Source organism: Rhipicephalus microplus, chromosome 10 (genome assembly GCF_043290135.1).
Source record: "Rhipicephalus microplus isolate Deutch F79 chromosome 10, USDA_Rmic, whole genome shotgun sequence".
Classification (NCBI taxonomy): domain Eukaryota; kingdom Metazoa; phylum Arthropoda; class Arachnida; order Ixodida; family Ixodidae; genus Rhipicephalus; species Rhipicephalus microplus.
In genome coordinates this window covers 34,371,962-34,397,949 of record NC_134709.1, presented here as the reverse complement: position 1 = coordinate 34,397,949, position 25,988 = coordinate 34,371,962, and the positions used below count along the sequence as shown (strand labels likewise).

At 45.8% G+C, this 25,988-nt stretch overlaps 3 protein-coding genes across 7 annotated transcripts in view; 1 reads left to right on the top strand and 2 right to left on the bottom strand.

Moving 5' to 3' along the window:
* Nucleotides 1-654: 654 nt before the first annotated feature.
* On the bottom strand, nt 655-7,763 carry LOC119180623 (inactive hydroxysteroid dehydrogenase-like protein 1). Its single transcript, XM_037431735.2, has 8 exons — nt 7,282-7,763; nt 5,872-5,994; nt 5,693-5,803; nt 5,567-5,625; nt 3,757-3,836; nt 3,552-3,633; nt 2,866-3,093; nt 655-1,528 (listed from the first exon to the last, which is right to left on the bottom strand). The coding sequence occupies exons 1-8, from the start codon at nt 7,520-7,522 to the stop codon at nt 1,430-1,432; spliced, it is 1,023 nt and encodes a 340-aa protein (XP_037287632.2). The 5' UTR covers nt 7,523-7,763; the 3' UTR covers nt 655-1,429.
* A 1,186-nt stretch (nt 7,764-8,949) lies between these two features.
* Nucleotides 8,950-11,830, bottom strand: LOC119180647 (Nfs1 cysteine desulfurase). The gene has a single exon (XM_037431759.2). The coding sequence runs from the start codon at nt 11,638-11,640 to the stop codon at nt 10,294-10,296; it is 1,347 nt and encodes a 448-aa protein (XP_037287656.1). The 5' UTR covers nt 11,641-11,830; the 3' UTR covers nt 8,950-10,293.
* Nucleotides 11,831-12,042: 212 nt separating this feature from the next.
* Nucleotides 12,043-25,988, top strand: part of LOC119180605 (uncharacterized) — a 28,250-nt gene continuing 14,304 nt past the window's right edge. Inside the window, exons 1-3 of one of the 5 annotated variants that reach the window (XM_037431716.2) lie at nt 12,043-12,119; nt 13,310-13,409; nt 21,100-21,611. In XM_037431716.2, coding sequence (XP_037287613.2) covers nt 21,135-21,611 — 477 coding nt within the window. In that variant the 5' untranslated portion in view covers nt 12,043-12,119; nt 13,310-13,409; nt 21,100-21,134. Of the gene's footprint in view, nt 12,196-13,147; nt 13,224-13,309; nt 13,410-21,099; nt 21,612-25,988 lie in introns of those variants that run through there. The other 4 variants (XM_037431717.2, XM_075875403.1, XM_075875404.1 and 1 more) reach the window with 4 other exon arrangements.

The following is a 25,988-nucleotide window of genomic DNA, read 5'->3' as shown; positions in this document are numbered from 1 at the left end:
TCACTACTGGTCAAGTTCTTCCTCAATTTATTCATGTGTGCTTTCTTTCAATATATTGTGCGCCATCTATAGGTAAACTGATCTTTAAGTCTTTTACTTTCAAGACGAATGAACGCAAGGGGGGAAAGGGTTTTGGATTGCAAAGGGTTAATTGTAAATTAAGTAAGTATTCTATTAGATCTTGAGAAGAAATTTCCGTTTATGCAAATGCATTATTCGCCAGTCTTTCAACCTTCCGATGCTGAACAAATGTCAGTGGACACTTGTTAAAGCTAATTTTTTGAAGCAAGCAAGATCAGAAATGCCATAGTTACTGTGGATTAAAAAGTGGCGTTGAGCTTGTCAGTCTGCACGGTTACAAATCTGTTCTCAGTAGTGTATCGCACCTGGTCTTTAGCAAAGCAGCTATAACGCTTAACTAGCACGGGCTCACAACCTTGATTCTTGGTGACAATTTTCTGGGGATAAAATGCATAAATGTCTGATGTTGGCACATATGGCAGCTATACCTTTTTGCAAAAGAACGAAACGTGAACTAAAACTTTCCATGAGTTTTGCGTAATTTAACATGATGCAAAGTATCACCCAAATCAGATAAAAAAGTGAGGTTTGGCAGCTATATGTAGAGACCTTAGCTGTAACTTCGAAACTGTGTTTCTTTAAGTTTCAATTGTGACATTTATTTCAACACATCAGTCCACTTCAATCATGCGGTCATATTTCAAACAGCTTTATCACACTCATGTTGAAGGAATAAAATGCGATGTCTTTCATTTCAGCTTCATAAATTATTGAGTTCGGCAACTGTCTGAAGGCTTGTGCTTGTCATGAGATGCAGATTGGTCCTTGTTGAAGTACTGGCAGTATATATTGCATAAGCAAAATTTGAAAAGGTGCCATTTGACAAGGCTTGCTATAAGAACCTGAATAGCCACAAAGGCCTAGCTAGAAGTGTTATGTCATCAAAATAATGTTTGCAATGAAAACCAAATATTCAAATGAAGTTGTTCTAACCTTGCATGCTGCTAGGCTTACTGCCATTACCAAAATAGGAATAGCCAAGTTGGCTTAGGGAGATTTGGCTGCCACAGAATAATACTGTATCTCAGTAATAAACAGTTCAAATCTCTGAAGGCTTGTTATAGGCAGTCAAATGCGGGTTAATGAGCATGACTTGCCAAAATGTTGGCAAAGAATGTTGCGACACGACTCTTTAGTTAAGCAGTTCCTTGTCCACAGGTGAGAGTCCGTCCCCAGCACCTACGAAATGATGCACATGGTCGATCACTGCTGTCCGCGTGATGTTAAAACGGCCGTTGATCGTCCCACACAAAGGCCACCAGTAGGGTTCGTTAGGACGCAAGTGTAGATCTCATTACCACTCGAGCACGGGCAGCTGACGACTGCCAGCGCGGTCCCCGCGATGCGCTCATGCAGACTTTGGCTTTGGTGTGTTGTCAATGGTCTTGAACATATACCAGGAGGTCAAGTTCCACACCCACTGTGGCATGTGCTCATATGTCCAGTACTGGAAAAGCCATATAAATGCAAGTATAATGAATACTGGGCGTGGGTGGTCTTTTAACAATGTAAAATTTCACCGATACCGACACAGACTCAACAATGAGATACCTATCCAACATGCTGACTAGAATTGATTCTGTTGTGCTGATGAAAACACTCTGTATCATGGCAGGCTACTATATCTAAAAGGAACGACCAGGTTTTGAAAGAAGCCTCTACTAAACGGACCTGCCAGAACCAGAAAGCAAAGGTCGAGGTGAATACATATATTGCACCTAGGTTTTCATACTGTACAAAATGTTACTGGTGCACTTTGCAGCGGTGAGCCTCTTTCAGCACATACATGTATCTGTGCCTCCCCTGCAATGGTGAAACTGGCTCTTTCGGATAGCTTAGCACAGTGGCCGAGCTTAAGTGCCTAAGGGTGCAACGTTACCAATGGTGGCTGTTTAAGAGAAGCGACAAAACTGATCAAGCTATGCGGCAGGTTGAATTGCAAGAAGAGACGGGAAAAGGGCCAAGCGCACTTCTGCTTGCTTCGTTTGACAGTAGTAGTTGTACTTACTAATCAAACATGCCATTGCCACGACTCGGCGGTCAGAAAGCTTGGCTCCCAAATCTTATAGTTCTAGTTCGATTCCGACCGTGGCGGCCGCATTTTGATGGAGGCAAAATACCATAAGCCCGTGCGCATTAAGGAAGCCCAGGTGGTCAGAATTATCCAGAAATTTCACTACGGCAGCTCTCATAGCGAGATTCGCTTTGGGGCATTGAATCCCATAAACCAAACATATACCAAAACACCGTCATGCGAAGCTGTGGAAATAACGTGTCTTCGACAAAATCATCACCTCTCCCTGCACAGAGAAGTCGGGCGGCGCAGCCAATGAGGCTGCATAGTCACTGGGGGCCAGGCGTGTGCATGCTGAACATTCTCAGTTTGAATAATACAGCAAGGGCCAATTTCAGAATCCAAACAAATACATTGTTAGCCTGCACCAAGTTCTGTATAAGGTCAGATTCACACTGTTACTATTTCACCGAGCAGCAAACTCGTCTTAGTAAAGTGCAGGTGGCAGTCATTTGGGGATTCGTGATAAGGACAGTTAACTGCAAAACCACAAGGATCTCGAAAAGTTGTAATGCACGGCTTCGTGTTGTCTATTCCTGTGTCCTTTGCGGTTGATTTCGCTAAGCAACATCGTCACAGCACGGCGTAAAAAATGCGCAGATGCGCGTTACGCCATGCCGGAAATACTCTACGTATGGGTGCCATTTTAGCTAAGCGTGCGATTTTTTTAAGCTGGATTGTCGATGAAGCTCCACAACAGTCGGCCCAACCTGTAAGCCGTGTGTCCAGAAGCCCGTGGTCCTCTTGCTGCTACCGATTGTCTGCAGAGAGCTTTTAACAAATGTCTCTGCATCTGGAACTATGATGCTGGGCGTGCTCAGAAAGTTGCTGAAGCGCACCAGCTTCGTCGAGATGTACGAAGGGATCAGGCTCTGCACGATGATGCCTTTGTCCCGGTACTCGTAGTCGAGTGCCATGGAGAACCAGTCCACAAATACCTGCAAAAGGAACCAGGACGTGTGCAGTCGTGCAAAATGCATCATTGAAAAGTACTGCCTCGCACATCTGACGCAGTTGTCTCCATGACCAGGCACATTTATTTCATCCTCCTCGGAATCTGAGGTTGTTGAAGCAGAACGATGCTTTCAGGATGGCGAACTTATAGCTCCAACACATAGTAATTTTAAATATGTTAAAGGCATTCGTTTCTACTGACAGTCACATGTCTTTCAAGCTCACCGTTTTAACAAAAAATAAAAAATGGCATGCGTTTCTTGTTCTACCAAGTTGCTAGAATGAGCATTAAGTTGCCACATTTAGCATAAAGTATAAACGTCATCAAAATGACCCCTGCACAGGATGCGAGTGCATTCAGAGCCAACCTCAAGTCCTGTGACATGAATACAGCATACTAACTACACAATGCCAGATAAAATACAGAAGCTCGACCACAAACCTTTGAAGCAGAGTAAATAGCCATCAAAGGAAGCGGGTAAAATGATGAAATAGACGAGATGTTGACAATAAGCCCCTTTTTCCTGAAACAGAAAGTACATGACACAAAACTTTCAGTGTATATTCACTGTAACCTGATAGGATACAGCATAAGGCAGTTGCGAATTCCACTTATTGCTATGTTTGCAGAAGATCTTTCCACTTACCTTGCGACCATCTGCGGCATGACGATGTACGTCATCATCATGACAGCCATCATGTTGATGTTGACACTTTCTACAAGTTTCTAGAATAGAGAATCGACGAGGAGAGTGTCATAAGTATGATCACGAAAATTTGGCCAAGCCACAGCTTTGAATACTTTATTTTAATGCCTGCCCATATGCACCACAAGTGCAAGGGGAGTGGGAGGTCCCACATTTGCAGCGACACATTTTGAGACGTTGTCTACGTACTGTTGGTATAACAAGGACAACTTTTTCCAGGAAATGCTGCCACTGTACGCAAAGCCTTTGTTTCTGTGCGACGCGACATTAATGCAGCCCAACAAAAGTCTCCGACTAACTGGTGAAACACTGATGGTCTCTGGGACTGATATTTGGCATCAATACTGGACAGGCATTAGAAAAATAAGTAAAAACACAATGCTATGGCTATGAGAAACTTGAAAACGGAGTGTGTGCTGAAGCCGACGTTTCTACAAGTGGACTTGTGTTTTTCAATGCTGCAGCCTTGAAAAAGAAAAGTCAACCAGTCAAAACGCCAGTTCCAGCACCCACTCCATGTTTGAGAATTTTTCATAACAACCTTTCATCCTCCCCTTCTCGTCTATTTTTTTTTTTTGGAATGCCATGGTTAAGCATTTAAAGCTGGCTGCCCACTTGCCATACCTCTCTTGGCAACATCGCATGTAAAAAGTTGAGTAAACAAAATATGTCGCTACCTTTTTTTTTTGGGTGCGTGTGCTCTCTCAGTACCAGTAAAAGGCATTGACCTCAGCAAGAACATCTAATCATTACAAGGACTGCAATAAAGAATAAGAAGTTATACTTCTGTAAACATGTTACATGCACTTGGAGACATTGGAAAATGTGTCACAATATTGTGTTAAGTTTGTAATTGGCCAAAATAATTATTCGAAATGGGAACATGTAGCTGCATAATTAGAAATTATGGCTGCTTAAGAAGTGTCCACTAAAAAAGAAAACAATGAGAAAGCTACTAGTTTCACTAAAGCTGCCTCAGCAATCCGAGGGATAAGCTTCAAATACGCATGTCCTAGGAGCGAAGAGTCAACAAGCCACACCAACTGTGCGTTGAGAGCGGATTACCGAAAATAAATCTAATTACTGTGATGAAATTAGGAAGTTTGCTTGTACAATGTTTATTTTGGCGTTACGCTAAGTTTGGAACATACGTCGGCTGCTAAGGTATTAAGCTTGTTCGCTGAGGTGCACGGTAACTAAAAAAAATGCATTTCATTGAATGGCTGCATCACTTACCAGTAGAGAAAGAGCAGAGACCATTCAGCAATCATCACAGCAACTGGCACCAGTCTTATCTATAATACTGATCGTGTCACAAATAGCTTGCCTAATACTCAGTGAAGCATGAACTTCAGATTTTGTCGGCCAATCGGGAACATGAACAGCATGTCTCTCTGTGCTTGTACAAGCACTCACTCATTGTCATAAATGTGTGCATATGTCATAGCAATCAACAAATGAATGAGCCTTTTTGGTTTTTGTTTGTGGCTAGCTGACAAAAACTGCATCCATTGATTTGGGACATGTGTATAGGAATCATGCCAGTTCTTGCTCCATGTCATCCTTGCGGCTACACATGTGTGACAGCTGTAGTGTGCCTAGCAGTGACTGTGACACAGAAGTACAAGAGTGAAAGTGGAATCACTTTTTCTTTTTTCTGCATGTGTACCAAGAGCACAAAGATGAGCTGTCGGAAGTGTCCTTTCAATAAGAACGTCGGCATGCTTCCACGTTGCCTCAGTGTACATACCTTTTCTGGAACATTGAGGAACAGGCTGGGAGAGTCGTACATCACTCCAGCGTTGTTTACTGCACACGTTAAAGTGCAGAAGTGAGTAAAGTGGCATAATCACTGCACAATGTGTGGATAACTCACTTAGTATGCCGATTTCCTTGCCTTCCAGCTGCTTCGCTATTTCTGGGTAGATGTGCCGCCCTTCGCTGAGGTCGGCCTGAATCATCTGGGTTCGCACGCGGAAATCAAATTCTGCAAATGAAGTATTTCCATGAGAGCCATCTCGCTGCGAGTATCCGCTCAAAAGTATGGTCACTTGCCAAGTTCCTGAGCAGTAGCTTGAAGTTTTTCCATGTTCCTGCTGATCAAAATTATGTTCAGTCCCCTTTTCGCCAACTGTCGCGCATACTGCTTTCCAATGCCATCTGTCCCTCCAGTGACAACTGCGAGCCAAAGAGAGAAATTATGTTGTTGGATAAGGAAAACACGAAGTAAGCTAATGAAAATGCACAGCCACCCATTTTTTAATCTGTGCGCACAAGCATCGAACACCGAGTCAATAAGTGCCGATTCCCGGCATCCCGTTCCCAGAACAGTTTGTAGAAGGCAGTTGCACATGACTGTTCATGGGGTACATGCATGTATTCTTGTTCATTTCACCACCATGCTTCGTTATACGGCGCTATTTGACTGAGCCGTCGATGCTCGCGCATTCAGGTTTAAAAAATGGACGGCTGCAGAGTGGTTGTAATACGTAATGTCGACTAACTGAACTAAGGGCTTTGTATGGCAGATTGCATGTGGTTATTTATTTATTTTAACATACTGTCAACCCACGTGAGGGTCACTACATAGAGGGAATGCAGGGAAAAAAACAATATGTAAGAAGCATTCAAGTGACATCAAGCTTTTGCATAACATTGTGTAAAAATGTCGAAATTGGCAACAAACAACGTGACGAGGAATGCAGAACACCAAGAGCTTATCGATTTAATTATAAAAAACTTTCCAACACATTTACGTCAGTGCACTCAGCAATATGGCCAAGTCGTTTATTTCATTTTTGAACTACATCAGGAGAAAAACAAATACCGAAAGGCGTTAGCATAGATGGAAATGTTCTAGTGACTCAACAATTTCATGTTATCAATCTTTATATTGATCTTGAGAAATTAAAGTAACGATTTTATTCTGTTGCTCTGTCGCCTAATTTCTAGTAATTACAAATTACACGAGCTTAGCATTTCGGTGACGACCTAATGGCGTAATTCATGCGTCGAGTTACGTCTAAAAGCGCTGTCAGCTATTGCTCACTCTAATTCCTCCTCCGCTTCTCGTCGGCTATTCGCAATGAACCGTAACAGTAACGTTTTCCTTAATTTGAGAGAGCTGCAACGTAACCACCGAAGTCATCCTGTATTCATCGCGGAGGTGGCTAGCCCGCTCATCAGCTCAACGTATCGCTGCGAAGGTGTCGTGCTTTGGCGGCACAATGCAAATTTAGTTGCTGACGCTCGGACGAAATGCATACACGATATGCGGAGTTTTCCGTAGGCAAAGAGGGCAAGCGAGAAGGAAGGAAAACGAAGAGACCTCGTGCAAGCCGGTTCTTTGACGCGAGGGAATTTTCGTGCGAGGGCAGCCAGCAGCCGCGTGAACTTTGTCGGTCAAGTTCGCGAACTGTGCCGACGAACGCAAATGATCGCACACAGACAAAAACTCGCACTTACCTGCCCACTGGCCGTAGCGCGTCAGGTCGTGCCATCGAAACTGCGACAGCACAAACACTCGGATGCCCTCGATGAGGCGCAAGCTGACGGCGGTGGCTGTCTTGCCCACGTAAAAGAGGCCGACGATGGCTAGAATGCTCTCCACTCGCTTGAAGCGCCCAATTACTTCCTGTATCAGAAACAAGCCCTGGTCGCAGGCTGCCATCTTCAGCCTTTCATACTGCGTTGATGTCGATGCCATGCCGGCGGAGGAGTCGCAACTCGGGTTCGGTTTCGGTGCGTCTGAAACGTCCGTGTGTCGTGGTGTGCCGCCGGTACCGCCCCTGCTACAGTGTACTAGAAGGGCACTCTACCCCTGCCTACCCTGCCTGTGCGAGGCCCGACCGTCTTTCTCTCTTCCTGGTCCTATTACCAACTGGCGGCCGGATCGCGAAGCTGTGCCCAGTGGCCCCGCAAAAAAAGTTACGTTCAAAGTTTCCCCGTAAGCGCGCAACTGAACACGGCTGGGCGGATGACGAAGCGCCTTTTTTTGTTTTTTTCTGTTTTCGCGCTAGGGATGTGTGAATGCTTAAGGAAATGGTCCGCCGCTACACGAGAGGCTGACAGTGCGCGCGTTGTGCAATCCTTTGTTTCGAGAGAGCCACTTTTCTTCCTTTCGAACGAGCATCCTCCTCCCCAACCTCAAGGTCTTCCTCGTCCTACCTTACACGCGTCAAAGCTGCCGTGTAAAACGTGACAAATTTCCCTGACCCGCCTCTCAAGGTGTCTGTCGCGGCTTTCTAGAAGTGCACCACCTCCCTTTTCCACTATTGTTTGAAAGTGCCCGTTAAGTACCAGTGACTGATCTTCAGTTGAAGAGAAAAAACTTGTGAATGACTCCATATTAATTAAGCATGAAATCATGCTTAATTAATATGGAGTCATTCACAAGCAACAACATTAAATTTTTTATACTCGAAGGTACCTCGACTGTTTATCTGCTTTACAACTCACAAGTTTGGACACATTGAGGAAAAAAACGTGTGCCATGCTTAATTAATAATTGGGAGGTCCTTAATCTTCGCCATTAAAAATGGAACCCGATAGCAATACCATGTTCCTAGTGCATACTCTATAACACTTATACGTAAAATATTTCTGAACTTGCTCTGCACCTACTACGTAGCCTTAACGGTGCAGCATATGCCTCTTGTAGTTGTAACGGCCCATATGCCTCTTGTAGTCGGTAAATAGCTTCAAACCATGAAGTCAGCATGATAATCCCATGTTCTGATGCCCGATGGCGGTGCACGCTTGTACTACGCATTACCACAATATTTCATGTATTGTGAAGCATGTAAACAGGACGCCTGTGTTTGTAAAGCATGAAAGTTACTTCCACTGCATTTCCAAGCAGTGGAAGTTATTTTCATTGTATACACAAGCAGATCCGTAGCTATGTGGTAGAACACCCGGTTGCTATGCAAACCATCCGGGTTAGGCCCCGACTCAGACCCAAAATTTATTATTTATTTTATTTGCATCTTTCTCTATTTTTCGGTCACACAAAGATGCTCGATTTTTCAGTCAAGCAAGGATGATTTACCGCTCACAATCAACGAAGCTGAAGCCGGAATTTATGCAAAGCGAGCTATCACGTTAATATAGAGTCATTCACAAGCAACAGCATTAGATTCCTTATTATCGAAGGTACATGGACCTGTTTATTATCTACTTTACAACTCACAAGTTAGGGCACATCAAAATTGTTTCACACTTTCCACTGCATTCACTCTACAAGTGCTAAGAGCACTCTATTGCAGTGAACATTTACAATTACGTGTACACACTGTGTAATATACTTTACATGAATGTTCAACGAGAAATGAACTTTCAGCTACACTGTACATACGAAAGAAATTCGTTCACGGCTCTTTCATTTCTGCCAAAACACACTCAAATGCAAACACAGACTAGCATCACAACGTATCACAGCTGAGCTGCTGACATAACAGTGAAATATGTACAGTCTGAGTCACACTAGTGTACAGCGGTCAGGCGTGTGGTTTTGGGTGCCGGTAGCTACAAGCTTCCATTCAAGCTTGATTTGTAGCACAAGAACCTAGCATGCTGTATTACTATGTTTGATATCATTTAGGCATTGGTCTCTGCGTATTTTTGCAAAATAATGACAAGTTAAGCAGCCGATGGGCCACTCTACACGAGTGTGATTCAAAAACTACATTACAAGACACAGCCTACGTTCAAATACCACACAAACGTTCAAATACCACACAAAATTCGCCTTTCCAGAACACTGAAGCTTGCACATATAGTTGAACCCGTACTGAGTGGGCAGCTGTTTTCTCTGGTAAGTGAAGCATTACATCTCTAAGACAGGCTTGCTTGAGTGCACTTCCAGAAAGAGCTATAGTGCTTTAAATAATCATGTCATGTTTTTGCAAAGAGCCTTTTCATTTAAGTGTATCGTATGATACTCTGGTACTTCAACTGTTTCTATGGTTGTGAATGCAATGGGCAATGTGTTTCTCAAATAAGATTGAAAAAATTACCAGTAGTGGCTATGCAATGCGATACAATGTTGCGCATTTGCCCGCTCTTACACCCGAGAACAGATCTGATGGGAAGAGCACTACAAATTTTAATCCTTTGTTTAACACACAGTTCTTGTAGCTGCTTTGTACATACTAGTTTTGCAGCCAGGCTGTGCATCTAATGCATACAGTTGCAATACAGCATTGCAGGCCTATGGCGACAGGACATACTGCTATACAGAGATCCCTAACAATGTCACTGGTGGCTAGTTCAGTAACAAGACTCAGCAAGTCCATAGTAAACTAGGGGACCACCTTGTAGAGCACTTCAATACCACCACTATTTACATTACAGGCTTCGTTGAATGAGCAAGTGGCGTCACACGTTACCATAGCACATTTCTACATCTTCAATGGATGTCCGCCTAATTTGGCTCTTTCTGAAGCTTCTACCTCAGTCCAAAGAAGCGCAGGCGTCTCAGTGCTGCGTCCACTGGATCGACTTTAGGTCAACACCTTCCTGAACCATCTCCCAGAGTGGGCTCATCTCGCGCAGTTTCTTGACCTCCTTGATGCACTTGCGCGCAGTGTAGACCACTTCTTCCTCGGACGTGAAGCGGCCCAGGCCGAAGCGTATCGACGAGTGCGCCAAGTCCTCGTCAGCTCCGATGGCTCGTAGCACGTACGACGGCTCTAACGACGCCGAAGTGCAGGCCGAGCCGGACGACAGCGCCACGTCCTTCATAGCCATAAGAAGGCTCTCGCCTTCGACGCAGGCGAAGGACAGGTTCACGCAGCCTGGGTACGAGCGCTGAGGATCGCCGTTTCGCACGACGTGCGTCAGCTCGCTGGTGATGAGTGCGACTAGTAGGTCGGAGAGCCGGCTCACGTGCCGGTGGTCGTACTCCATCTCGTCTACGGCGATCTCGCAAGCGGCTCCCAGCCCGACGGCGAGCGGCGTCGGCACGGTGCCGCTTCGGATGCCCCGTTCCTGGCCCCCGCCGCTCTGCAGCGCTTCGACGCGAACGCGAGGTCTGCGGCGCAGGTAGAGGGCGCCGACTCCCTTGGGGCCGTATATCTTGTGGCCGCTGATGGACATGAGGTCTACCATCATGTCTTCGACGTCGACCCGGATCTTCCCAACGGCTTGAGCGGCGTCCGTGTGGAAGAAGACCCTGTGCTTCCGGCAGACAGCGCCGATCTCGGCGATCGGCTGCGTGACGCCGATCTCGTTGTTGACCGTCATCACCGACACGAGTGCCGTGTCCGGTCGGATGGCGTCTTCGAGCTGCTTGACGTCCACGAGGCCGTTGCGGTTCACCGGCAGGTAGGTGACGTCGAAGCCTTCGGCCTCCATGGCGCGGCAGGAGTCGAGCACGCACTTGTGCTCCGTCTGCGTCGTCACGATGTGCTTCTTTTTCTCGGCGTAGAAACGACTGACGCCTTTTATGCTTATGTTGTTTGATTCAGTGGCGCCGCTGGTGAATATGATCTCTTTGGGCTGCGCGCCGATGAGAGCCGCGACTTGGCCTCTCGCCTTTTCGACGGCCGCCTCACTTTCCCAGCCGTACGCGTGTGTACGAGAGTGCGGATTTCCGTAGTTGTTGATAAAGTACGGCAACATAGCGTCAAGAACGCGTGGGTCCAGGGGCGTGGTCGCTTGGGCATCCAAGTAGAGCGCTCTCATGTCGTTCGTCTCAACGGACATGGCCATGTCGTACTCGCCGCCTAGGAGCTTCGAAGGTATCGAACAGAGAGTCATCTGCGAAGTGATTCTCGCCGGCGGCCGCCACACAAGTGACAAATTCCTTAACAACGCCAACATTTCGATAATTTTAAGTAATACCGGTTGCACGTGTGTGGTCAGTCGCAGGAGCGACGAGTCATAACACGCACCACAACACAACACACGGCGACTATTGGCTGCATTTGATTGCGCAGACGGCTGCAACTGACTTCCTACGGTCGCCTATGTAGATAGTAGAGCACTAGAGTAACATTACCACAGCACGCTGACACCAACGTTTACGGCTGATACATCGTAACGTCTAGGCGGCGCCCCTAATTTATTACATAGATACCCTTCTTTTAAAGAACTCGTTAATCTTGCATTAAAAGTTATGGCAGTGTTTTATTTTTGCATTTTGTTCTGGTCTTGCAATGCTTGATGCTTATAATGTTGTAAATTTTATAAAAATAGTTGCCAATTTTTTTTTGCTTTTATGGCGTTGACTAGCCAAGACTAGCCACGTATAAATGTGCTTGGAAGTTGGACATCAGCGCTTGATTTGGCGGTAGTTTGAGGTTTGTATCGGACTGTTTCAGTTATGTAAGCTAAGCTGTTATTTTCACGCCGTCGCCTCAACTTCGGTTTCAACAGGTATCAATGTAAAGATACTGGAGTGGCGTACACGTGTGTCATGATTGCGAAGCAAAGCGTCAACATTTAGCGCTTTACGTTACTGTGACCCAAATATCAAGACGATAGTTATAGCGCGAGAACAAAACGACGACACAAAGACAGAAGGACACGAAAGACACGAGCTCGTGTCTTTCGTGTCCTTCTTGTATCTGTGTCGTCGTTTTGTTCTTGCGCTGTAACTATCGTCATGCCATACCAACTAGCCCAAGCCGATACACTTCCAAATATCAAAGCTCGAGCTGTCATGGCGATAGTTATAGCGCGAGAACAAAGTGACGACACAGAGACAAGAAGGACACGAGCGCTAACTTCCAACTCTAGCGCTCGTGTCCTTCGTGTCCTTCTTGTCTCTGTGTAGTCTTGTTCTCGCGCTATAACTATCGTCATGCCATACCAACTAGCCCAAGCTGCCACATTTCGAACTGTCAGCTTCATTACCTATCAGAATGTACACTAGAACTTATTGTTGCACTAGCAATAGTAAGCCTGTTTTATTGACTTTTGCAAGCTGGATTGGTGCGCTGTTGTCTTTGCTGGCTGTTTGTATTGCTGGCGATGTCAAAATGACTACCGAGCACGTCGAGGTCGTCGCTTACAACACAGCACATCGTGGAGTTTTTGTCTGCTCGTCCTGCCAATGACGATGCGTTTTTTTTTTTTTTTCTGAAACTGAAACACTCCGATCGCATAATGCATCGTGGCTTCGTCAACAAAGTTTCCTTTAAAGCTAGACGCTTCGAACCCTTCTTTTGTTCTGTCGTGCAAACGTGTTTTCCTTCTCCTTTGTTAGAACTTTGACTGTTGTAAACCTGCCCGTTGCACTCGATTTTCGTAACGCTCGATTACAACCTAAGGGGAAAATGCAAGTTCTCCAACAGCCACTGCTGTCACTCTCATGGTGAATTTGCAGAAAGTCTCCATACAAGCATGTGGGAGACGCTTCATCAAAACAGAGGTCACGCATGTGACTCGCCTGTAACCTTTCAGTAAGTGGTTGTGGTGGTGAAAAAGTCGTTCAGAAAAGAACTGAGAGTTGCACTACAAATGCACTTGGGTGGTCTCCTTATTCCAGATGTCCACTGGAGGTCATCGCAACGCGGGCGCGGGCCACCAAAGATCGCTGAGCGTCCCGGGTGGAGCAGCCGAGCAGGAACTCCTCCCAAGCCTCTCTTGTGGGTAGGGGGAAGGGGGTATGAAAAAGAAATAAGTGTGGAAGGGTCATGCTGTAATCATGTGGTAGGTGTCGGCCAGCACCCCACACTGCGCACAGTAGCCGTGCATACCACGTATGAAATGCTTGGCAGCTGCAGGACACAAGAAGGTGTTTGTATGCGAGAGTCTCGGAAATAACTCGTTCGCTTTAGAGAGACCCTGTGCAGGTTCTTGGTTAAAACAGCATGAGGTTCTATTGCAATCGAAGATTTCGCGGTACTGCGTAAGAGCTGAGGTGGCTGGGGGAGATGCGTAGTCGGAAAAGGTAACGGCCCAGGAGAGAGAGATGCATGAACTACTTCGTTACCGGGGAGACTCGGTGGCCAGGAGACCACGCTATGTCGATGGAGTGAGGTTCAAAGCACCATGAGGCCGCCTGAAAAAGGTCGGTGGTCAGAGGAGCTATGGTACCATGCAGGTATTGAGAACAGGCAAAGTGGGAGTCCATGATGATCACTCTTCCTGAGCGGTGAGAGGCGGCCAAAGCGATGGCTACCTCTTCAGTCCGAATTGTATCAAGTGAGCGGGAAGAATGCCATCAATGTGGTGACCCTCGCATATCACAGCGGCCGCAAAGTGTCCCGAGGAGGTCGGGCCTGAAACATTTACGTAGAAGCCAGGAGTGTTGGAGTATCGAGTGTGGAGAAATCGTGTTCACGCTAGGCGTCTGCCAGTGTGTCGACTGAGATCCGTGTTGCGAGGAAGAGGCTTGACCCAAAGTTTCTGCGGCCACAGCACCGGAGCGGAGGAATCGGGTGCTTTCAGTAGGCGAGAAGCTGCATTAAACGTGCGGTGTGCTTCGTCTGTGAGGGGAAAAAAATTTTACGCCACGTATGTGCCCAACTAGGAAGGAGAAGTGAGGAAAGTGAAAGATATAATAATAACAGATTCTCTTGTGTCTCTGCACTGCACTTTCTGCTGGGGCTAACTCTCACATAATACAGCTGTTTCGTGCTTTAATGCTCGCACGTTTAAGAGAAGTTCGATTAGTTAGGATGCCTGGACAGAAAGGGTTGCTCCTAAGTGAAATGGCCGATTCTTTAGCACAGTCATCAATAGTTAGGCCAATTTTATCGTGTTATCATCATCCCCTTATGTTACGGCTGCGCGATTTTGTAGGCATATTGTTATGGAAAGCTTTGCTTTTGCACCGCTCCCAATTACCACCTAATATCGGCTCTTCTTATATTCCTGGCGGAGATCATATTGTAAAACAGGTAAACTAGAAGTGCCAGTTACGGGGCTGCGCTGTCGTTACCGAAACTAAATTTTTCACCAACACAGGTCTAGTCAGGCACTTTCTCCAAGTGTGCACTTTCTATGCGAGCTGGTAACTATCGATCATTACTTTTTGACCTGTAGGCGATTTACTACAGCTCGAAGAACCCAGTTAGAAAGACCTTTACCTGCTATTGGAATGAATGTATCTGTGCCCGCAATCTTGTCTTTCGGAGCCTCTATTACTGGGTTTTCTGGAGCTAAATTTTGTGTGCCTGTGTGGAATTATCTCAATAAGACTAAACGGTTGACTAGCTAATCTATGTTATCGTGCTGTGTTGGCACATGCATAACTTTTGTTTTTATTATTTTTGGAAAATATAGTTTTGAATAATTAAATCATAAATTATCTATTACTAATAAAAAAAAGCATTTTTTGTAGATTTAAGTGAGCATGAATATTTCATATAAAATTTGTAGTGCTTTATGCTATAACCTCCATTATTCTGAAATGCCACAAGATTTTATGAGACCACTCAAGAAATGATATTGTGCCTGTGCAGCTGCTGCTTGATATGCTTGGGATGTGTATTATATGTCAGAAGTGTTAAAACTCATTGTCATTTGTCCTTTGGCACTCATAAGTGCTCATTAGTGTTGATGGTCTATTCTATAGACATTTATCGACAATCACTGGCACTTAAATTTCTATCAAGAACCCCCCCTGACAGCTTTCAAAAAGAGATGACTTAGCATTTCGAGAAACACCTGTGGTCCAGTTCGAGTCATGTTAGGTTCTCGTGAATCCAAGTTTGAGTACTTCTCCAAATAACCTTTACTGCAATTTTACTCCATGTTGGCCCAGTGCGTTAGTCACTACAAATTTCTGAAAACTTTGTACATTGAAAATTGATAACATCACAACTGCAGATTTGGCAGATCTCTAAAAGCCAACTCCAGTCTTTTGTGCCGTTATTCTACAACAGTACAAACATAATGAACATAGGCAATGTATGTGTGCCAAATTTGAAAAAGGTAATTGTTTAAGTGTAAAAATGGCTTTTCAGTAATAGTCAACCCTCATAAATTCGAACTCGAGAGGACCCCTGAACTCTTTGAATTATCAGAAGTTCTCATATAATGTGTGTGTGTGTAGGGGGGGGGGGGGGGTTGGATTGTAGTGAAGAAGACGGGCCTCAGCGGCATTTCTCGGCGCCTCAGGGGCATTGCCATCAGCATAAGCTCGTGCTTGCTGCGCTTGGCCGGACGCTGCTGACTGCTTTGCCTTCTGCTTTCTGCTCTGCAAATAAACCCCGTTACAAGTGGTGGAGGTGCGGGGGTATCACAAGGAGACACTTGCGACCGTCAGAAAGGTAGCGTTGATAAAAAGATCATCCCTTGGGCAAAAGTTGCTAGCCTGGCGGTGGAGAGCGCGAGACGGCGAAGGAGTGAGAGGATCAGAAAGAATGCTTATGAGGCCACTGATCCAGGGATCCTTTCGTTGTTCCACCGTCATGTTGTGCAAGGCGGATAATGCAATTGCAGGCACGAGGGAAGAGAGGCAAACACCTTCATCCAATATGGGTGAGCGAGAAAGGGCCTCTGCGTCAGTGTGGTTACGACCGGATCTGTAAATAACGTGGATGTCGTATTCCTGAAATTTGAACGCCCAGCGAGCAAGTTGTCCGGAAGGGTCTGTAAGTGCGGATAGCCAACAAAGGGCGTCGTGGTCAGTGACGATGTCGAATGCGTGACCATACAGGTAGGGGCGAAATTTTCCAAGGACCCAAATAATAGCTAAACACTCTTTCTCGGTCACGGAGTAGTTAGCCTCGGCTTTTGTCAAAGTTCGGCTTGCGTAGGCGACGACATATTCATCAAACCCTGCCTTTCGTTGCGCGAGCACAGCGCCAAGTAGCGCGAGCACAGCGCTTCGACTCAGATTTGATTGCCGTGGTATGTTAGGTTACCTCCGCCGCAACTTTTCAACGGCCCCTTCTTTCTTGAAACTTCTTCTTTACACTACACTAATACGACCTAAACTTGAATATTCTGCTGCAGTATGGGATCCTAGTCATGCCAACCTAATACACTCGCTTGAAATGGTACAGAATAACTCAATTCGTTTTATACTTTCTAATTACAACAGGACAGCTAGCATAACAGCCATGAAATCTAGCCTCAACTTACCTTCACTTTCATCCCGTCGTAAAATGTTTCGTCTCCACTTGTTTCACAAGCTGTTTCATCACACATCGCTGCGGGACGGTCCGGTCTTATCTTGCCTCCTAGTTATATCTCACCCCGGCTGGATCATTCCGATAAGGTCGGGTTGCCTTCTTGCAGGACTCGCGCCTTTTCTCAGTCTTTCATACCTCACACCTCTGAGGACTGGAACCGGCTTCCCGCATCAGTGGCAACCATTGTAAATCTCCTTCATTTCAAAAGTGTCTTAGCTAATTATGTGTAATTACAGCCAACAAAGTATTGTATTACCCGATGCTGTGTTGTTCCTGTACATTATTTATTTTCTTGTAGTTTTTTCTGTCTTGATGTAATTCTCATCATTCCCGTGTTTTTGTTTGCTATAAAGCCTGTTAGCTAACCTGTATAATTAAGATCTTCTGCTCGATGTAAAATTCGCCGCTGAATTTGTAAAAAATTTTTGTCTTTGCTTACGCAACCACTCCCCTCTGTAATGCCGTTTGGCCCTGAGGGTATTGCAAATAAATAAATAAAACTACGTGCGGAAATTCCTTCGCACGTGTGCTCAGTGCCAACGACAAAAGTTACCTCCCGGGCAAGTATACCCGTCACAACCTCTTCCTTGTCCTAGTCGACCTTTTGATCGCGTCGGCATTGACATTTACGGACCACTACCATCAACTATAGCTGGTAATCGCTGGATTATTGTTGCGATAGACCACCTGACACGCTATGCCGAAACAGCCGCGCTGCCGACTGCCACAGCCCGTGACGTTGGAGCGTTTCTGTTGCAACGTTTCATTTTGCGTCATGGTGCCCCTCGCGAGCTCTTAAGTGACAGAGGCTGTGAATTCCTTTCTGACGCCTAGAAAGCATTACTCAACGAATGCCGAATCGTGCACCGCACAAGTACATCGTACCACCCTCAGACGAATGGCATGGCGGAGCGCTTCAACCGTACTCTTCGAAATATGCTGTCGATGTACGTCGCCTCTGATCATTTCAATTGGGACCAAGTTCTCCCGTTCGTCACCTACGCGTATAATACTGCCGTACAAGCTACTACTGGGTTTTCGCCATACTTTCTTCTGTACGGACGAGAACCTTCAAATACAGTAGACACTATTCTTCCATATAAACCTTATGAGTCCGAAAGTACAACTCTGTCCGGAGCTGCTCGACATGCTGAAGAATGCCGCCAGCTTGCTCGCTCTTTTTCTACTGAGGACCAGTGGCAGCAGCAATCCCGCCAGACTGGAGACCGTTCGGCTCCAAACTTTCCACCTGGTTTATTGGTATGGCTTCGGGCACCTGCTACCGCACCTGGCCGCTCCGCAAAACTTCTTCCCAAATACATCGGGCCATACCGCGTTGTAGAGCAAACGTCACTCGTCAACTATATCGTGGAGCCCATCATCCCATCCACAGACCTACGCTACCGCGGCCGCGACACTGTCCACGTCTCTCGCCTCAAGCCATATTATGACCCATTAGTCGTTTCTTCTCCCTAATCCGCCAGGATGGTGCCTTTTTGAGCGGAGGGCGATTGTAGTGAAGAAGAGGGGCCTCAGCGGCATTTCTCGGCGCCTCAGGAGCATCGCCATCAGCATAAGCTCGTGCTTGCTGTGCTTGGCCGGACGCTGCTGACTGCTTCGCCTTCTGCGTTCTGCTCTGCAAATCAACCCCGCTACAATATATATATATATATATATATATATATATATATATATGGCTGGGGCCAAAGAGCACCAAACATTATAGTTTGTCATTGATTTTAATCACATTTTTGAAATTTCCAGCATTTTTAGCTCTAACAGCGCAAAGTAAACGGAGGCGTAAGATCCACAAGATTATCGGTGATTTACTGTAGCACAGACCTTTAAAGAAATCATGAATGGCCAACTGCTTGTTTGCTATAGCTGCCTTCAACACACAGCTCTCTATGTCAATTAGTGCAGCTAGTTCATTAGTTCATTCTCGCACAGCTTTCTCTTGCTGTCAGGAATTTTCAAACGTGAGCAATGTAGTGGAAGGCTCGTGCAGCTCTCACATTAGTTTTCGCTTCCAAGTCCACTTTGATTGTTGAAATAACGGTCCAGAAAGTGTTACTTTTGTGCCAGGGAAGGGCTTATTTTGAAATAAAATCACGGTTTGGTGGCCCGTATCGGGTTAGCGCACTTCAAATTACCCGCCTCAAGAAGCGGACCAACTCACGGTAATGTAGCTGTGCACAATGTTGCCTGGCTTTAGTGCGCAGCCACCGACACTAGTAGCAGCAGGACGAAAGCAGTGGGAGCCACAGCAGCAACAAATGGCCGTTGATTAATTTCCTGCTATTGGCTCCGAAATGGCAGACATGTTTCGGTTAAACTGTGCCCCGATAGATGGCATGACCAGTCCTGTATAACTACACGAAAATTGAATTTTTTAACCACTTGCACCATTCCCCATAGTAACGCCCGGCGGTTCTTTTTTCCATGAATCAAACAAACGAACAAGCAGCATTTTGCGTCTTTTGATGCATGGAAGGCTCTTTATTTAGTGGAGCTAGTTCTATTACTAGTGAATAATTGAAGGCAATTCGTCTGATGTCATTATTATCACTTTAAGAACGTCCTACTGCGGCGCATGTATTCTTGTGCATTTACCTTAATTCCTTGGTAAGTAGGGCACTGCTGTTCATAATATTGTCATCTTAGATGTTGTCAAACATTGAGCTTTCATTCTGATGTAAATTGTTATTTGACTTTAGTGTCCCTTTGAGCAAAATGAGAATAGCCTTTTGAAGGTTTGGTACGCCACTTTCCTAAGTCTTTTTCAATCGGGAGCGAAGCGGCTTGCATTATTCCGCAGTTTTACCTTGGCTTTCACAGTCGTCGTTAGAGTACTCTTGATGATACCGCTTTTCAATGCCATTTCACTCGGGACCAGTGTCCCACACCTCCCTTGTGGAGACATGGTCTACTGTGAACTGTGGAACACGGTTTCAGCGCTGCGATGTACGACGTGCAGGTCATTTGATCTTGCGTTGGCCAGCACGCCAGAAAAGCCAAGACAGCTGAATGCCGTGCACGTCACTTTTGTACCCACCGGGTCCTTTGCGCTCGAGGTACTTAAGTTTCATTTGTGAACTCTTATGATTATGTAAGCAAGTAAATTTTCAAATAGTTACAGGAAAGAAGAACAGATATTTTCCGGTAAGTACTGGCAAAGAGTTTGAATGAACCGAGTGGCGGAATTTGAATTAAGCAGCTATTAGCCCCGAGGAGGAACACTGGCGGCGCGACAGTCGGGGCGAAGTGACGTCACAGCAAGGACTCGCTTTTTCCACAGCCGAGTACCGCCTTTTTTTGGCCCGTCATGTGCGCACTCTTACGTGATACGGTGGCGATAACTGCTCGTTGTTGTTATGCAAATCTACCAAGGTAGAAGGCGGCTGTTTACACTGCTAGTGAATGTTTAGTGAGCCGCAAAAAGTTGTGATAATCTAATGGGCAGGCTCCCGTCTGAACGGGAGATTCACTGTGAAACTGGTAGTGTATGCCAGCTAGGCATTCATTGCTGTCACCGCTTATGCCAAGGAAATCAGTACTAAGAGGCTTTGCACTGATGATTCCAACTTCATTATAACGTGGTGTACACTCTGGGGTTAGATCATGTCCCCCGAAAAATTAAAAATAAATTTAGAGTGTTGTCAAATTCACTAAATACAATAAAGTTTTCATGCAGATTGTTCGGGCAATTTGACAAAGTTGCGCTTTTTGCTAAGAGATATTAGATGAATTTACCATCAAAATGTTTTTGATATATCCAGAATGTTGAACAAAGTTATACGGTCATTCACAAAACATTCAGGGAAATTCTAAGATGTTAGTGTATTCGTATTTCGTAAGTATTTATTCTAAACGGCTAGTCATCAGGAATTATGTGGCTGTATATTCCGATTTGCATGAACAGCTGGATCGATCAAACGCCACGTCACAAGCAGTAATGTGTTAACTCATGTGGGAGTTAAGTCATCCTTGCCGTTACGTCATCCAGGCATCCCGCCAGGCGTGGCCACCCCGACTTCTTAGAGCTAATTAAATAATTTAGACTTAAAGAATAGTGGGCGAGTATTTATTACGTCAAATACTCAGTATTCACATGATTGTTTCTTGAGGGACTTGTAAATGTGTCAGATAATCACACCAACTGCTTGCACCTCCTGTGTGTCTTTGTATGCAGTTTGAGGTCGGCGCCGGCCACAGCCCCCTGTCGCAATGCTGCCATGCCAACCGTTCTACCATTTCCTTCGGGAGCTGCCGCTCACGCCAGTCAAGTCGTCCAAGACTGCCGACCTTACCTTCTTCTGTGGGACGTACGTGGCACACAGCCACAGTGAGGCTTCCACAACATCACTATTCATTTACTTCTCTCCGATTGTAGAGCGTTCGTCTCTAGGCGATCGCACGGCTAGCCTGTCCTTCAATGGCAAGCCATACTTCCGCTTGCCGTTGACAATGGTGAACACTTTCCCCCTTGTTGATCGCACCAAAAAGAACTGCTTCGCTGTTTGGGATGAGTTCATTCCAGAGAAGGTGACGGTGCGTGCCTTCGAAGCTGTGAAGGTCTTGGAGAGCGAGATGATGTCCTTGCTCATTGAAAGTGCACCATACATCATGAGACGAGAAGAAACGGAAGCACTCTTGAGAGCCCATTTTGCGACATCAGACGAGGCCGTCGTCGAGAATTTGCAGGTGTGTCTGTATTGCCAACCTGGGCACTTTACAGCACTATTGTTGTGTCAACACTAGAGCAGCTCTTACATACTAATTTTGTGTGGAAAGCATTTGGGCAGCCTCTTAAAGTATCACATAGCCATAAACAAAAACATATACAAGTTTTCGGGTTGCCTTGACACAATTTTTCAATGTGAAACCGAAGCAGCTTTCGGGGGATCCCTCTACGCGGAGCAACTTCCCTCCTGAATCAATTCATACATGGGCTATGGCACAAATGTTTTAATCTTGAATTATGAACTTCTTGTTAACCTGTACGTGTCCCAGAACAATCTGAAAAATGTTTTAGCATATTTGGTGCAGTGAAATATTTGTAGTTAAATTTGAAATATCAGAGCTAAACCGTAGAGCATTACAACAGGCATGAATAGTGCCTGTGGAGAAAAGGACAAGCCGCTGTCCCCACGGCAAAGCCCACCATTGACCTCCTCTTTATTCTTTGTTCTGATTTGATTTAGATTTTCAAATGCTTTCTGATTTTTCTTCACACAAGTCTCACCCGCCAGGTACACCTGAGTAGCTGATGCTATCTTGTTGTTCACTTCACGGGCGCAGAAGGTTGACTAGATTTCTAAAGTCGTGGAAGGGCTCTCTAGCCTCTGAAGTTGTTCTTCGGTGCTGATCTTCGAGATTGTACTCTCTGCAGAGGGAAAGCTTGTCTGTTGGCTTTGGATGTGCTCGTCTATTCATCATGAAGTCGACTCATCAAGCGTCTGTGCAGCCAGATCATTATTGAGGAAGCATTGGCTAGGTGTTAGTGCTATAGACGAGGAGTCAATTTTTCTTTTTGCTTCTGTTCTAATCCGCTCTTTTATTGATTCCAGATCAGCTTGCCGAGCTTTTAATTCATCTTAAATCTTATACTATGCTCTAACTTTCGCTCGAATAATCTGGTGAACATAATTATCTGCTTCCTTCATCTCCACTTCTAAACGATATATGGGAACTGTATCTTCTACCTCCTTGTCAGTTTCCCTGAGATTCCTGTACTGAGTAGTCAAAATTCGGTGAAAATTCGTCGACTCGCTTATTAGTGGTTGATCCATATGCGCAAGGTGTTCGATGTTTTCGATGGCTTGCGTGGCGGCCTGGCGTACTTGACTGCGCCTTTTAATTAGGGCCTCCATAATCCGATCCAGTGTTGGGAAACGCAGAAAATCAGTGGCTGGCTATGCCACGAGGTGAAGAAGGGGTCACCGTGCTATCCGTCACAAAGCATCGCATGATCGAGCTCTGAGCGTCGTCCCCGATTTCGGCACTATAAAATGATGTGGAAAATCTTTCTGTAGCCCTTAGTGGCGCTTCGTGCAATGCTGTCCAAACATGGTGCCCATTCCAATCCAAGAGTCCAAACAGCATCTGCCCACTACCCCTTCTTCTTCGTCTCTTCCCGTAGTTTCCTACAGTCCCAAAGTTAACAGACACTTTTTGAGTCATAGAATTCGATCTTGAAGGTCACACCTCCATACATTGTGAAAACAGCAACTGATTGCAAGAGTTAAAAACGCATCATTGCAGTTATGCAGTGTATCTTTTTTTGTTCTTGTTGCTTTTTGGGGGGGGGGGGGTGCTTCTTAGTGGTCTGCGGCATTTTATCATATGAGTGAAAGAAATGAGAGCATAATTAAAATGTGCTGCCCCTGCTGTCATCGTAGAGCATATGTATTGATAGGCTCAATATGGTTTCATGCTGGAAGAAGACATCAGCAGTGGCACCTCATTTCCTGATGTCCCATAGTGCGTGCCAAAATGGCGATTGTTGTCAGTGGGAGAACCTTCAACTGGCCCATCAACACTCTTCCAAGTAGCCATGGAATGGATTCACTAATGGAGCTTATTGTCCCACGAATTCACCTCTGCAAGAATTTTTAGAATCCATTCAGTACGAGGGGAGTTGCAAAAATTTGTCACACGCTGCAAGTGCATTCTCTCTTCTCTTGTCCCGACCAAAGTGCTGGAAGCTAAGCAGGGAGAGATGGCTCGGGGAAAGAAAATATGCCGCTCCTGCCTCATGACCTTAAGCGCTTTATTCCCCCCCTCCTTTTTTTTTTCTTTTTTTTTCCAATGCCTAGCTTTTCACTGCGATCACACGCGCATATGTGGACAAGTCAGAGCCTCCCGCAACGGCCTTAGTAACGATTGAGCATCCCATGCTCTAATCAGCCAATGACTGTGACTAGTGATTTTTAAGCTTGTAGCGACATTTGTCGAGAGAAAGTAAAAGCAGTTTCGAGCGATCCTTCAGAATTTATTGTGAATCCCTGGCTCATGCAGCGCTATAATATTTAAAGGTGAACACATCCGACAGAGATCTGTCTGGCTGGGTGAAAATTCGTACCAATGAAGTGAACTCTCCAGCCGCCTTTATTTAGTCCAAAGTTTCTAATGATAAAATAAAAGCTATAAACTGGACCCAAGGTTTTGGGAGCGATTCGGTTCCTTCTTCGGGGGTGATTGTGCGGCCGACTCCGAAGCTGGCGTCTTTTCTTGCTGGCACCCCCTCTCCATCGTCCTTCTCCCGCCGTTCTTGTTGCTGCCGTGTTTTCTCCTCTGGTTCTATAGACCGTGCATTTATGCACTTGGATAAGTCCTAGTTGACCGGTTAATATTTTCAGGTGTTGTTTGAAAATGCTGGGACTCTAAGAACTGCGCTTTTGTGCGCTACCTTCCACATTGATGATCTAGGCGTCGTTGAAATCGATGCAATGGTTCATCTTTCACTGTGTTCTGTGAGAGTTTTTCGTGCAGCATTGAAATTACGCACGTCGTTTCGATGTTATCGTATCCGTGCTAGGAGGTTTTTTGTCACACCGATGTAGGTCGCGTGACAATCCTTGCATGGAACCTCATATACTAGCCCGGGGAATCTTTCTATTGGCTGCCGGTATTTTGGTTGCAGCAAGGGTTGCCCAATTGTTGAAACAGGTTTGCGCGCCACTTGGATGCCCTCTTTTCCCAGCACATTTTATAGTTGCTCACTGATTCCCAGAATGTGTGGGACCGAGAGGCAGTAGGAGTCTTTGGAAGAGGCTTCATTATTAGTGTCACCCTTTGCAGAAGACAACAGGCAGAGGGCACTTTCCCGGCTGTCACATCACGGGCGTATGTGGCGAATGAAGCTCTTTGAGTACCCATTGTCCAAGAGGTCAGTCGTGATCGCCCCTTCCTTTTTGCTTCTTCGAGCTGCAGATGGTACCTGTGCAATTCGGGAGTGTCTCAAGCCCCGATGCTTTGTAGGTAGTCAGGTGGTTGGAAATGAACTGTAGATATCGTCCGCTGTGCATAGGTTTTCGGTACACTGAGAAGCTCAAGTGTTCTTCCAACCCCCGCTTCTTCCCATTTTACGAGCACATCTAGAAAAGGAAGAACGTTGTTCTTTTCACGTTCCACAGTTATTTGAATGGCCGGCTTAATCGAATTCAGCTGTGCCAGGAAGCTGTTGATGTTAGTTTCCTCGATCACGCTGAAGACGGCATCCACATATCTCGAAAAACATTTTTGGTGGCTCGGCGAATGTGTCCAAGGCTCGTGTTTCGATGTGCTCCATCGACAAGTTTGCCGCTGCGGCTGAAACAGTGGCTTTCATGGCGATTCCACTTCACTGTTGGTAGAATTCACCTCCGAAATAAAAATACGTTGCTTTAAGGCAGAACTTCATCAGGTGGCACCGTTCATTCGTGCTGAGGTTCGTCCTTTCATTGAGGTTTTTATAGCTTTCTAGAGTGGTTCAGGGGACTGAGACGTCGAGGCGTACAGGCACACTTGTGAACAGGGAAACTACGTTGAATGGCACGAGGCTCTCGTCACTGCCGATTGTCACCTCTGACATACACTGAACAAAATGGGTGGCATTTCTTACATGTGTGGCTGTCTTCCCCACTATTGGTGACGGGGTCCTGTGTAGATGTTTGCACAGCATGCGAAATGGGGATGTTTTAAAATCAGGTATTGGACGTTGTGGTATCCCTGGTGTGTGGATCTTCGGAAGGCCGTAGAATTATGGCACGGAACTGTTTCTGCTTATGAGGTGTAAATAAAGCGTTCTTGATTCTGGGGGCTCGCCTGTTGTCCAGAGCCTCGACTACTGATTGGCAGTATTTTCTGACCATGCTCAAAAAGTGTTGCAGGGCCCTTTTAAGTGTGGCACTGTCAAATATAAATGTTGAGTTAAGATGTACAGTCGGAGTCAGGGGCGTAGACAGGGGGTGGCACACGGGGCACTGCCCCCCCCCCCCCCCGAATTTTTTTTTTCGCAATGGCATAGAGAGCAGCAAAATAGCCATTTTAAAAGGGTGCCCCTCCTAAAATCAAAAGTGGTGCCCCCCCCCCCCCCTC

Coding starts and splice junctions, on each gene's coding strand:
- LOC119180623 (XM_037431735.2), bottom strand. CDS start 7,522: ATGGCATCGACATCAACGCAGTATGAAAGGCTGAAGATGGCAGCCTGC. Junction 5,804..5,871: donor AGCTACTGCTCAGGAACTTG/GCAAGTGACCAT, acceptor CTTCATTTGCAG/AATTTGATTTCCGCGTGCGA. Junction 1,529..2,865: donor TCTGGACACACGGCTTACAG/GTTGGGCCGACT, acceptor TGGCTTTTCCAG/TACTGGACATATGAGCACAT.
- LOC119180647 (XM_037431759.2), bottom strand. CDS start 11,640: ATGTTGGCGTTGTTAAGGAATTTGTCACTTGTGTGGCGGCCGCCGGCG.